At 40.2% G+C, this 14,526-nt stretch overlaps 1 protein-coding gene across 3 annotated transcripts in view; it reads right to left on the bottom strand.

The window, feature by feature from the left end:
• IL4R (interleukin 4 receptor) overlaps positions 1-769 on the bottom strand; it is a 52,687-nt gene extending 51,918 nt beyond the window's left edge. For 2 of the 3 annotated variants that reach the window (XM_027862803.1, XM_027862801.1), the window contains exon 1: positions 651-769. Coding sequence is in view for 1 of the 3 variants with exons in the window: in XM_027862801.1 (XP_027718602.1) it covers positions 651-699 (49 nt within the window). In the remaining 2 variants the exon portion in view is untranslated. Of the gene's footprint in view, positions 1-375; positions 583-650 lie in introns of those variants that run through there. The other variant, XM_027862800.1, reaches the window with a different exon arrangement.
• Positions 770-14,526: the final 13,757 nt, after the last annotated feature.

Below are 14,526 nucleotides of genomic sequence, written 5' to 3'. Positions count from 1 at the left end.
GGGGTCGCGACGACTCGTGTCAGAGAGGTGCCTCAGGCTCGTGCACACCTCCTGCCATCCACACCAGACAATCACAGATGCCAAGCGAATTCACACTCTCTCCGGCTGATCACCCCACTCCCCTCCAGCCCGCCTTTCCGGGACTGCTACCTGCCCTGTCCCATTCGGTGGTACCTCCTTTGAATAAGCCTACCATAAGAATGGGCCAAGTATTGAGCATTGACGACTGGGCCCTTCTTCCAAGGGAGGATCGGAGGACTAAAGTCTTGTTTTCCCAACAATTCTAAGGCCCCACGGAGAAGTAAAACAAAAAGCAAAGCGCATTCTCAATCCTTCCCCACCATCCCCCCACGGTCAAGGTTCCCCAGGACTCACCGCTATCAAAGCTCCCTCGGGAGCCCCAAGGCAGGACTTTGCTGCCAGCCCATGATCTCTTCCAACCAGCCGGGGCACAGTCGGCGAGAGGAAGGGAGGCCGGGAAACCCAAGGGGCTGGGAAGTTTTCTTCATCTGTTACTTTCGGTCTCCACCCCACCCCCCAACACCTTGGTTCCCCCTTCTTAAAACAACAGGAGCCGGCACTTTTTCTTTCCCCCCAACTCCGCCGCAGCTCCTGGGGAGCACATTTGCACGCCCAGCCTTCTCGGTTACCTCGGACAAATGAAGCGGCCGCGTCCACTCCCTCCCAGGCTCGGCTCATCCGGCTTCCCAGCAGTGACGCTGCCTCCCCCGCTTCGAGTCCCAGCCAGGGACGCGGGGGCCACTAGCTCCCAGCTTCTCTCTTCCTCTTTTTCTAGGATTAGCCGGGGGCGGAGGTGGGGTTGGGGAGATGGGGGTGGGATCGAGGAGGGGGCGGGGCAGAAGTTTGTGGCTGGCGCCGCCTTCAACCCTCCTCTCCTTTCACTGGACAGGTGCTCCTCTCCTCCGGCACAGTTCATAGATAGTGGGGTTTGAGGTTGGAAGGGACCTTAGATAACACCCGGGATAGAGGGAGCTAGGTGGCGCCGGGGACCGAACCGAACGCCGAACCTCAAGTCGTGAGAACCATTGTTCATGTCGTGCCTCAGACTCTTGCAAGCTATGTGAACCTGAGCAAGCTAGTTAAACTTTCTTTGCCTCAGTTTCCTTATCTGTAAAGTTGGGATAAAAATAACTACCTCATAGCAGAGTTGTTGGGGGTCAAAGAAGAAAACAGATATGCAAAACTTGTTGCAAATCTTGAAGCCATTCAAATGTTAGCTATTAGTCCAACCCCCCCCCTTTTTTATACAAATGAGGAAATTAAGCTTCAGCTAGTAGACGTGTAGGAGAGCACATTCCCACAATGAATCCACAAGCATTTATTAAATGGGAACAATGCTGGATGCTGGAGATACAAAGACCAAAACGGTCTCTGTCCTCCAGGAGTTATATTGCAAAAAGAGAAACCCGGATACACAAAAGTTGGCACAAAATAGGAACAAGATAATTTCAGGGTTGGGTGGGCTTTCCACACAAGAGGTAGCATTTGACCTAAGCTTTGAAGGAAACATGGAGATATTCTAAGAAGAAGGGGTAATAACAATAGTAATAATAGCTCACATTTATGTAACAAAATTTTACAAAGTACTTTACAAATATCATATCATTTTATCCACAAGACAACCCTGGGAGATAGATGCTATTATTATCTCTACTTGACAGATGAGGAAACTGAGGCAAGCAGGTTAAGTGACTTGACCAGGGTTACACTACTAGGAAGTGTCCACTGTTCCATCTAGTTGCCTAGGTGGGAGATGAGTGTGTTACAGGCATAGGTGACAACTTGTGCAAAATGCACAGATCTAGGATCGGGCATTGCTAGTTTGGAGAACAGCTGGCAAAACAGATGGCAACTGATTCTACATGAAGGGTGAGAGAAAAGGATTAATCAGACAACCAAAAAAGCATTTATTAAGTGTAAAATCAGTCTGGCCAGTTTGGCTGGAGACGAGAGTGCATGAAACCAATAATGTGAAAATGAAAAGCCTAGAAAGGTAGGCCAGAGGCAGATCGTGAAGATTTTTAATGTCCAACTGAAGAGTTTTTACTTGGTTACTAGAGGCCATAGAAAGAGTCACCAGGACTTTGTCAACATAGGAGTGGCATGGGCAGATCTACACTTTAGGAATACCATTTTGGCAACTATTTGGAATATGATTGGAAAAGGGAGAGAAAAATTGGGACACTAATAACAACAGTCCAGACCAGAGGTCATTAGTACCAGCACAAAGGGTGGAGATGAAAGACGAAAGAAGGGGCCAGATACAAGATATACGGTGGAGTAAGATTGACCAGATGGCAACTGTTTAGATATGAAGGGTGAGAAAAAGGGAAGAAGAGAGGATTAATCAAGCAACCAAAAAGCATTTATTAAGTGTAAGTCAGGAAGACTCCTCTTCGTGAGTTCAAGTCTGGCCTCAGACACTTGCTAGCTGTATGACCCTGAGCAAGTCACTTTACCCTGTTTGCCTCAGTTTCCTCATCTTTAAAATGAGCTAGAGAAGGATATGGCAAACCACTCCAGCATCTCTGCCAAGAAAACCCCAAATGAGGTCATGAAGAGTAGGGCATGACTGAAACAACAACAACAAAACGTGCCAGGACTTGTGACTCTGAGGTTGTTAACCAAGTAGTGCCTTCAACAGCTGAAGGAGAGTTAAGGAGAAGGAATAGTTTTGGGGAAAAGACAGTAAGTTGTGGTTTTAGATATCTGAGACACAGGACTAAAGTTCAGGAGTAGGGCCAGATGATAATTGAATCCACAGAAGTTGATGAGATCATCACCAAGAGAGTACAAAGAGAGTTAGAGGAGGGGGCCTAATGGTGACTGGGGAGCCGTGTGAAGTTAAGGGGTGGGACATGGGTAGTGAAACAAGTAGGACTGTTGATGAGTAGCAGAGTGGTGAGTGGTGGAGCTGTGATTATACTCTGGGTCGTCCATTCCATACCGAGTGTGCTGCAGATTATCCCACATTATTCCTTCTGCCTTTTCTGATATTCCTCAAATACATTCGTAGGACACTGACAAAGATTGACACGGACTTTGGTACATCGGAAAGAGATTCCGGTGGGTCTCAGATCTTCTACAACATCAAGCAGTTGGAGGAGATTTTGTTTTTGGTTTTGTTTTGAGTTTCTTCTAGCTCTCTAGCTCTGCTCTAGTTCAATCTTTTCATTTTACAGAAGCTGAGAGAGTCAGGGTGACTGCTCAGCGTCATATATAATGCAAAAGGTGAAGGTGAGACTAAAACCCAGGACCACTGACTCCTAAATTAGTGTTTTTTTTTTTAAATTTTTATTTTTTTTTGATGAGGCAATGGGATTAAGTGACTTGCCCAGGGTCACACAGCAAGTCAGTGTTATGTGTATGAGGCCGGATTTGAACTCAGGTCCTCCTGACTCCAAGGTTGGAGTTCTATCCACTGCGACACCTAGCTGCCCCCTAAATAAGTGTTTTGAAAGGTAGTTTGACGTAGTGGGAAGGGCACTGTACTTCGAATAAAGAGACCACCATAGGTTAAAATCCTGGCTGAGATACTTTCTATGTTTGGTCATAGGGCAAATCACTGTCCCCTAGAAGCCTTGGTTTCCTTATCTAAAAAAAAAGGATGATACTTCCATCCCTTGCCTCCCCAGGTACTTGTAAGGGAATATAAGGCTACTTTGTCTTTAAAAATTTCCTTTCTGTTTCCTTTTTTCCCAAAGCATCCATCATTTTAAATTTGGGCTGATTCAGAATTCTAACTGTCTGATCTCTCCATCCACACTGAAACAACCTAAAGAGCTCAGAGAAAGAGGCTGGCACAAGACATGACATTATGTATATCAGGAAGTACCTTCCTCTCTTGTACTCTCATTCCCGACTCTGCCATTTGGAAACCCCTTCTGCCTTCCCATGTAGAGTAAAAGCCACCCACATTCTATGACTAGTCTCTGCTTTCCCCCTCTTCACCTAATGAATTCCCTACTCATACTTTAAAGGGCAATCTGGTATAATGAAAACCACATTAACTGAGGAGTCAGAAAACCCTAACCCTCTCTGGGCCTTTTTCTTTTTTTTTTTTTTTTAATTTTCTTTCTTTCTTTTTTTTTTTTAGACAATTGGGGTTAAGTGACTTGCTCAGGGTGACACAGCTAGTAAGTGTCAAATGTTTGGTCTGAGGCCAGATTTGAACTCAGGTCCTCCTGATTTCAGGGCTGGTGCTTTATACACTGTGCCATCTAGCTGCCTCTCTGGGCCTTTTTCTTCACTTGTAAAATTAAAGTGTTGGGAGAGATGATTTCTAAAATTCTTTCCAGCTTTAAACCTAGAATGCAACTCAAAGGTCACCTCTTTCATAAAGTTTTCCCTAGTTCAATAGGTAGTGATGACCTTGGATTTATATAGAATTTTGTACCTCTCTTATGCATTTATCACTATTATTTTCTGTTACTATTATCTAAGCATTTGTCATATCTTCTATTAGATGGACCATAAGGAGTGTGTGTTATCTCATCTCACCTCAATCTTTATCTCATCTCCTCCTTCTAGTCTCTGAATTTTGCTTGTGATCACGTCCTGCTAGGCCAAGTCAATTCTGGCTCCTAACTCTTTTATCTGACTCTACTTGCTGTTCTTCATTATTCCTGGCTCCTTTTCCTGAGATCATACCCTATTTCTCTCAGTTTCTACAACCTTGGAGGCAGGACAATTCATCTGTGATGCAGAGAGGCAACAGTCTTTCTCCTACTCTCTGACTGCCCACAGGCAGCTTATAAAAGTCTAGAGAAAAAGAACATTTGGGAAGATGAGGCATGGGAGAGGACTGTTGTGGATAGTCCCTGATCCTGTTTAGGAGCAAGGACCAGGGTGTGTGGCGTCACTCACCCCAGATGTCACATACATCACCTGACACAAGAGGATGCTCTATGTTATCAGCCACAGCTTCTGGGTCCTTTTAAAGGCTGTAAGGTGGCTGCTGTGGCTCAACCTCATGGACAGAAGCCCAGATTCTTTCCCATATTCTAGGAATTTTGTGTAGATTTATCCAATCAGATTCCTGACTCATTCCTCACCTTCCTCATCCCTTTGTTCCTCCCCTAGGATTTCATTTGAGGTCATTAACAAAGATATGATTAGAAATTAAATATGTAACACAATACTAGAAATGAGAAAAAATACAGTGATAGAGTGCGGGCATCTCCTATCAGCCTGAATTATCCTCTTCAGACCAGAGCCCAGCCTTTCTTCGTGACAACAAGCCATGGAATTCAAAGAATCTCAGTTCATTTGCCCCCATCCGAGTCTTCCGCTCCCATTGCTGCAGAGAGGGAGGGGTACTCAGGGAGTCCCATGGCCAGGCCACGTGTGAGAGGTCCTGATTGCTGTTCCTCCCTGCTCACCTCTGCTCAAGACCCTGCTGCCTTCCTGTAGCTGCTGATTGGCAGCAGAGAGATTGATCTAGGTATGCCTCTCTTCACTTGTCTCCCTACAAGCCCTTTAAGCTTAGATGACCCTTAAAGCACTCATGTTTCCAGCTTCCATCCTGCATCATTGACTATTGGTGTCAGGATCACTCTGTATTGGTTTATAAACAACTATAACAACTGTGTGAGACAAGTAATACAAGTATGATTGTCTCTGTTTTACAGGTAGAGAATGAGGTGTAGAGAGTTTAAGTAACTTGTCCCAGGTTACACAGCTAGTAAGATCAGAATAGGATTTAACCCTATGTTTCTAGGCACTAGGGTTAGTGTTTCTTCTAATAAATACCCATATTGCATCCTGTTAGCCAATTGTCAAGGGTACTAAGGATGATTTTAGCAGTTAAGGTAAAGACACAGACTTCTTATGATTTCAGTATTTTCATTAACTTATTTGAGAAATACCAGGGCATGTTCTAGGTCTTGCAATGCCAGATAAACCACCTTCCTTTTCTAAGTAATGCTGGGATAACCAGAAAAAGCATCTTAGAAATTTATAACTAGAAGAACTTTAGAGATGATCCTGTTCATATGCCTTCTTCTTACAGGTCAAGAAACTGAAGCCCAGAGCTTCATTATGCAGGAGCATAATGCAGACTAGATTCCAGGTCTCTAGACAGGTGTCTAGACAGTCTCTAGACTCTAGACAGTCCACCTTTCCTGCCTTTCCTCTGCCCTGAAGTGTATCAGAGCTGCCTTAGGTCAGACACAAAGCCCTGTGCCCTTGGGACAGATAGTTTGCAACAAGGACTCCCAGTTAAGGCTCTTTCCTCCCACTCATTTGCATCTGTCCCCAAGATAGGACTAATCAGATTGGCAAGTCTACAAAGGCCAATAATACAGAACAATTTGTTTTTTCTTTCGGTGATGAAACTATGTGACTCAATCGATTTCTCTTTGGGTCTTTACTGACAGAAATCTTAGTGCCAAAATAGTTGCCCTGAAGTAGACATCAGTTGATTTCTGGCAGAATGTTTGGTAACTATTATTTCTTATGCAAATTGGTGTAGTGGGGGAGATAAAAGAACAAATATTTATGAAGCATCTTCTAACTGGCAGGCACTCGACATGGGCAGCTAGGTGGAGAAGTGGAGAGTGTTGGGCCTGAAGTCAGGAAGATTCATCCTCTGTGAGTTTAAATCTGGCCTCAGACACTTACTAGATGTGTAACCCTGGTCACACAAATGAGCTAGAGAAGGAAATGGCAAAACACTCCAATATCTTTGCCAAGAAAACTCCAAATGGGGTCATAAAGAGTCGGACATGACTGAACAACAACAAATCTGCCTGGCACGGTGCTGAGCACTTTACCAATATTATCTCACAACAACCTTTATTGGGGGCAGTGTGAGGTATTGTTATCTCCATTTTACATATGACGAAACCAAGGTAGGTTGGAAACGGTCAATAGGATGGCACAGCTAAGAAGGATCTGAGCCCAGATTTGAATTTGGGTCTGACTCTAGGCACAGCACTCTACTCACTGTACCACCTAGCTGCTCAGTGAATTGAGTCATGTAGTTGGCTGGAAAGGATGATAGATTTGGAGCCAGGAGAAATGCAGGTTCAGCTCCCGAGCCTTGCTCTTCTTAGCTCTATGACCACGAGTGAATGAGTCCCTTTATCATCTGAGCTTCAAATCACCCATTTTGTAAAACATTGATATTTGACCTACCTACCTCATAATGGGGTTGATGTGAGGAAAGTGTTTGATAACCTTTAAATTATATATGTGTGTGTATTTAAATTATTTTTATATATTTATATATACACACATATACATACATCTATATATACATACACACATGTATATATCTATGTAATTCTATTATATGCAGATCAGCTTTTAATTTTGGAAAGTCATCTCAGGTTGTCTGGAAAGAAAGTGGAATACAAATATTACTCTTTGCACTTTACACACTGTACACAACTTGTACTTTGTACAAGATGCTCTTTAAGCATTTATAGGCCCAAGAATAAATGCTTAGGACTGGGATAGCTTTTTTTTTTTAAATAACTTTTAAACTCTCAAACCCATAAAAAAGCACCATAGTATAAGGGTAAGAGATTTGAAATCTGAATCAGGAGATTCTGGATTTCAATATTGGCTCCAACACTTTATGCGAACTTGAGTAAGTCATTTTCTTTCTCTGGGCCTCAGTTTCCCTGTTGGCACAATGGGGGTGAGAGGGCAGGTAGTCAAGATGATTTTTGGTGTCTCTTCTGCTATGACATTTTATAATTTTGCAAGTCTAACCCAATCTATTCTAATTCAATTCAATATAATCCAACAAGCATTTATTTAACACCTACTAAGTCTGAGGCATCCAGTTAGGTGCTGGGGATACTAGCTAAAATAAAGAACAGCCCAGCCCCTGTACTCAAGGAGCTTACATTTTCCTGGGTGGATACAACATGTAAATAGATAAGTATGTCCATTACTGTTTGAGGAAAGAGATGAGACTAACAATTGGAGAGATCGGGAAAGACATCTCATAGGAATTGGTATATGACGTGAGCCTTGAAGAAAGCCAAGGATACTGAGATTCAGAGGTGAGGAAAGGGCACACCAGGCAGGAAGGGATAGTCTGTGTAAAAACATACAGGTGAGAGATGGAATGCCTAGTTTAGATAATAGCAAGGCCAGTTCAGCTGGAATGTACAGTAAAATAAGGATAATAATGCTCAATCAGTATGGAAAGCTTGGTGTTGGAGTGTAAAGGGCTTTAAATGCCAAGAAGATGAGTTTGTATTTATTCTAGAAGCAACAGGAAGCTGCATTTTGTATTTATATATATGTGTGTATGTGTATATATATATATATGTATATATGTTTGTATTTATTCTAGAAGCAATAGGGAGTTCATTAATGAGTAGTAAAACCTCTCAGTTCAAATACACTTAAATTTAACTAAATATATTTTATTAATGTTGTACTCCCTTACATGTATATAGAACTTTGTAATTTTCAGGGTGCATTCATATTTTTTTTTCTTGCAATCCTCACAGCAGTCCTAGAAAATGAACAGAGCTGATATCTCCATTTTATAGTAGAGTACACTAACACCCAAGGAGAAAAAAAAACTTGCTCAAGGTCACAAATCAGCTTGTGGCCAGTGGCTTGTCTTATTCCAAATTCAGTTCTCTAAATTATACCAGGTGCTTAATTGGTATTTTGTTTTTTTTTTTTTTTTTTGGATGGGATGCTAGCAATGAGAGGAGAATGAATGATCTGATTACTTTTTTCTAAATCCTAACTACTTTCTTTTGTTTTGTTATTGATGTTCTGTCATTTCAGTCATGTCCAACCCTTTATGACTCCCTTTGGGGTTTTCTTGGCAAAGATATTGGAATGGTTTGCCATTTCCTTCTCCAGCTCATTTTACAGATGAGGAAACTGAGGCAGACAGGGTAAAGTGACTTGTCCAGAGTCACACAGCTAGTAAGTGTCTGAGGCCAGATTTGAACTTAGGAAGATGAGTCTTCCTGACTCCAGGGCTGGCATTCTATCCACTGTGCCACTTAGCTGCTCTTGGGATCATATGTGTATTATCTTATTTATATCCATACATTATCAAATGAATGCTCAGAAGACTCCCAGCACATTGCATGGATCCCTGTGGAGGGTTTACAGGATGATACTAACAAGAGCTGCACCTCAGGAAAGGGGAGGTATGGATGGTTTGTAATGAGTACCCTTGGAAGGAGTATCCATATTGAATAGATCACAGATACACTTTGGGTATTTGGGGAAGTGACAGATAATAATAGACAACATTTCTATAGCACTTTAAAATTAACAAAGCATATTCTTTACAATAATATGGGAGGTAGGTGGTCTAAATATTATGATGCCCCATTTTACAGAAAAGAAAAACTAAGGCTCAGAGAATAATTCACCCAGCACATAGTATTTCTGAACCAGGATTCCAACCCATGTATTCTAGCATCCTCCTGATATAACTCTTATTCTAGTATTCTTACTGATATACTGCACCTCCTCAAATAATGAGGAAATGGGCTTAGATTGTGATTCCCCCAAGGTCACATAGCTACAAAATGTCAGAGGTGAGACTTGAGCCCAAGTTAGTTGACTCTAAGCCAAGTGCTCTTTTCACTACATCACATTCAATGTTAGGCTCTGCCAATATAATAACAAATACATGTACGTATGTACATGTTTATGTATATATATGTATATATACACAAATATATACATATATGTAGGGATAGATTATAAATATGTTTTTATAACAACAATAGCAGCTAACCACAAATATGAGAAGGGTAAAAAAAGCCTAGAGAGAAAAAGCTAAAAGTCCAAGGCACAGGAAAATTTCCAAAAATATATGAGAATAGAGTTAAATAGCCTCAGTTCTATCATCTGTAAAATAAGGGGTTGAATTAGATTTTCTCTAAGCTATATTCCCCCTCCCCATCTGATATTCTATGTTCTAAGTTCCATCTTCAACATCCTATATTCTATATTTTAAGGTTCCTTACACCTCTGGTATTTTGTTCCTACTATATTATCAGATGACACTAGAACATTTTTTTTTAAATTTAAAAGATGACATTGAATGTGAAAAATAAATTCCTGTTAATTGAAAAAATTTTAAATTTAAAAAAAAGGTGCCATATGGCATAGGAACATGGCAAAAGAAGGTGCAAAGGTCCCCAAATGAACTATTCTTTTAATATTTATTGAACCACCCCTGGGTGCAAATATTATGGGGGTCTAACAAAAGTCACCGGTTCCCTCTAAAGATTAAGGTGTGGCATAGGCTACCAGGGGACTCTCACCTTCTATGGTTTTCCCTTTCCATGCACTGCACTCAAGTCTCAGTAACTTCAGCCTAAGCCTAATAGCCTTGATAGTCTGAAGTTACTCAAAATAGGAGAGGATTTTGGCAGTTTTACTAACAAGGAGGGAAAATGGTAAACGACTAATGGGTAAAAGGATTGGATTTGTACCCAGACAATCTAAGTGAGAATCTTGGCTCTCCCACTTACCTCTGTGACCTTGGACGAGTCACGGATTAACTTCTGTGGTCCGTAGTTTCTGCTCTATGAAATGATGGGGTTGTACTCAATCAGAGGTGTCAAATACCCAGCGTGGGACAGGGGCTGAACTCAATTAAAATGTCATTGTGAAAATATTTAACAAAATAAATAAAAATACAATAAAACATATATAACATTGTATTATGGTTTATTGGCCCCTTTTTCTATTTGAGTTTGACACCACTGTGCTAGATAGATGATCTCTTCAACTTTAAAATTCTGTGCTTCTAAGTACAGAGCTGGAAGGCTGAGGAGGGCAGATAGTTTAATGGAAAGTGAACCAGTCAGAGAAATCTGTGGATTATGAGCCCAGTTCTTGGATCCCAGAAACACTTTTATCCTCTCTTCTAATCTAATCTAACTAAAGGCTTAGTAATAGCATAATCTTCCTCCCCACCCCAACACATACCTGCTTGAACTTTTGCTCTTAAAAAAGGATATAGTGAGAAATGTGCTTCTATCTCATTACCACCTTTGAGCCCAAGTCTTGTTCTGGTTCTGGGAAATGAAGTTGTGCATGCATATAACCACAATGCAGGAAATTGTTTCCAGAACTACCGACCAATTCGGAGTTACCCAAGGGGGTTAGGGTCGATACATAAGTGGTTGGAGCCTTTTACAACTTTACCAATTTATCATACAAACATGATAATGCATATCATATTAATTACAAAAACAAAAATCACATGATTATGTCAACAGATATAGAAGCTTTTTTTTACTTTTAAAATCTTATTTAATATTTTATTTTCCCAATTACATATAAAAACAATTTTACCATTCTTTTTTTTTCTTCAAATTTTGAGTTCCAAATTCTCGCCCTGCCTCTTCTCCCCTCCATTGAGAAATGATTGATAACTTCAGCAGAGTTAACAGGACACAAAATAGGTTCTCACATATCATCAGCAAGAAGAGATAGAAAAATTCCATTCAAAATGTATAAAATATTAGGGAGTTCACCTAACAAGAGACATAGAGGAATTATAAGAATACAACTACAAAACTTTATTTACAGAAATAAAACAGACCTAAGTAATTGAAGGGATCATGGTTAGGCTCTGCCAATATAATAATAAATACATATATTGTCTTATTTATTCAATACCATGCCTATCAAACTACCTAAGGATCACTTTATAGAGCTAGAAAAAATAATAAAATTCATGAACAGAAATAAAACATCAGGAATCTCAAGGTAAATAATGAAAAAAAAAGTCTGAAAAAAGGTACCAATGCCAAACTATACTACAAAGCAGAAATCATCAAAACTATTTTGCACTGCTTAAAAAACAGAACAGCTGATTAGTGGAACAGATTAGAAACACATGATATAGAAGTTATACACACACAAACATACATATATACATACATATTATGTTTACACATATACACATATCATAGTTATTTCTCTGATAAAGGCCTGATATCCAAGATATATAGAAAACTGATTAAACTATATAAGAACAAGATTCATTTCCCAACAGAAAAAGAGTCAAAGGATATGAACTGGCAGTTTTTAAGAAAAGAAAAACAAGCTATCAGCAAACAAATGATAAAATGCTTTAAATCACTGACAAGTGAAACAAACATTAAAACAACTCTGACGTTCCATTTCACACCCAACAGATAAGCAAAGATGACAAAACCAGAAAAAATGACAATTGCTGAAGGGACTGTAGGAGACATGCACTATTGATAGAGTTGTGAATTGGTTCAGTCATTCTGGAAAGCAATTTGGCACTATGCCACATAAATCATTGAACTGTCTATAATACAGTCTTCCCAAGAAGGCAAGCTCCAGGGCATAAACTGTTTAATTTTTACCTTTTCGTATTGCCCAGCACTTAGGAGAATGAACAGACCTTTCAATGGATAAACAGAAGTTGGCAGAATTTCTTTGATAAGGATAAGGAATCTTTAAGTCCTATGCTCATGAATTCACCTGTCATGTCTGCCTATTTCTGTCTAGCAGAGCCCTCTTCTCCCTCTGGAGGAAATGGCCCTCTCTAATGAGGCTGTATCATTTGGTTTCAATTTGTAAATCGATATTTACTTTCTGTGTGGTCTTGGGCAAGTCATAAATTTTCTGAGTGCCTTAGTTTCCTCATCTGCAAAGTGAAAATTACAAGAGTTTCAATCTGATGTTGTTGTTGTTGACTCATTTCAATTGTGTCTGACTCTCTGTGACCCCATTTGGGTTTTCTTGGCAAAGATACTAGAGCAGTTTGACATTTCCTTCTCCAGCTTACTTTATAGATGAGGAACTGAAACAAATAGGATTAAGTGACTTGCCCAGCATCATACAGCTGATCACAAATCTGAGGCCTGATTTGAACCCAGGAGTCTTCCTTACTTTACACCTGGCGCTCTATCCACTATGCCATCTAGCTGCCCTTTCACTTGATACACACTTACATATCCAAACAAGCTGTTGATACTGAAAAATAAGGCACAGAAAAAGGTAAAGATATTGACTTTGCTTGCCCCATTTTACCATCACCATATCACCACAAATTTTACTGTTGCAAAGTGGTTTTCATAATGGAGAGGCCTAAAGAACCTAGAAACCTCCTTAGTCAATAAACACTTGCTCTTTCTGCCAAGCAGACAGGAATAGCAAGAAAGGGCTGTTTAGAATACCAGGATATTAAAAATCTCATTTAAAAAACAATCCAGAGGAGGATGGCAGAAGATTGAACAGTCTTACCACATAAAACAATGAAAAGTAGTGGAGGTGAAATTCTTAATTCTATTCAAAGCTTGACATGGTAACCAACTTAGTCAGATTATCTCAAGAACACTGATAGATAAAACTGAAAGGAGACAATAAGTTGATGGAAGATGGACAGATTACTCAGTGTTTCTTAATGATCTATTTTAAAGCTTCTGAACAAGCAAAATACATAGTTAGAATCAGAGGTAAGACAATTAATTGGAGAAAAAATTCACAGTAAATTTCTTTGATGAAGGGGTAATATTTAGGCTGTATAAAAGACATAACTGAAGTCCCAAACAAAGGCTCCCCTCTTGTCCACTGATCCAGGTGATCAGGGAATTCTCTTGACTAAGTTCTACATTAGTAATGGGATTGACAGGAGAGAAACATGGTGGAGACACTGTGGAGATAGGCTCCATCCATCCCTTGGGTTAGGGAACTAGCAAGTTGTGAGTGAAGTTTTACATTCCCTTCAGACCTGGTGTACCATTGCTTAACCACCCTTTCATTTGTGAGTTTGTCGTGAAGGTCCTGGGAAAATGGGGAAGTAAATGGCAGGCAAGTAAAAAAATGTGCAGTAGCTCATCTGTGGCTTTATCTATCATTTCCCTTGGGTTAGCTGTGTGTGGCTCCAATGTAGGCAGTCAAAACACAGAGTCCTTCTAAGGATGGAACTGAGTGGGGATGTGATTTTGCCTCAAAGCCATGCTTTAGATCTTTCATAATTGAGGTTAATTCCACATCACTAGGGAAGACTGGCCAGGGGTGGTTTCATATCTCACTATAAGCAGGGCTGGCAGATTCCAGTGCTGAGGAAAATCCCAGGGTACAAGGATGGGTAATCCCTGACCAGGAGTAGAGAGGCAATTTCCCCCTTGAAGGGAAAATAAGGGTGAACCCAAAAGTCAGATTAGGTTGGTGTTAAAGGTGGGCCCAATACCAATACCATGCTACTTCAAGTTCTACGTGGGAGAACTCAACCACAGATAACTACTACGGATATAGAGAAGATCTGTGTTCATATTCAGAGGAAGATAATGGAGCTAAAAAAGCCACTCCTTTTTCAATGAGAAATGACAAATGGTCACTAGCACAAAAAGAGTTCTTGGAAGAACTTAAAAAGGACTTTAAAAATAAAAAAAGAGAGATCAAGGGAAAATTAGAAAAAAAAGAGCAATCTAAGAAAATAAAGAAAATTATGAAAAGAAAATCAATCAACTGAAAATAGAGAATCAAAAACTTAAGGAAGAAAATAATTCCTTG

Source organism: Vombatus ursinus, unplaced genomic scaffold (assembly GCF_900497805.2).
Source record: "Vombatus ursinus unplaced genomic scaffold, bare-nosed wombat genome assembly UNPS02014770.1, whole genome shotgun sequence".
In the NCBI taxonomy this organism is placed as follows: Eukaryota; Metazoa; Chordata; class Mammalia; order Diprotodontia; family Vombatidae; genus Vombatus; species Vombatus ursinus.
The sequence above is the reverse complement of the archived record's forward strand: the minus strand, read 5'-3'. Positions and strand labels throughout refer to the sequence as shown.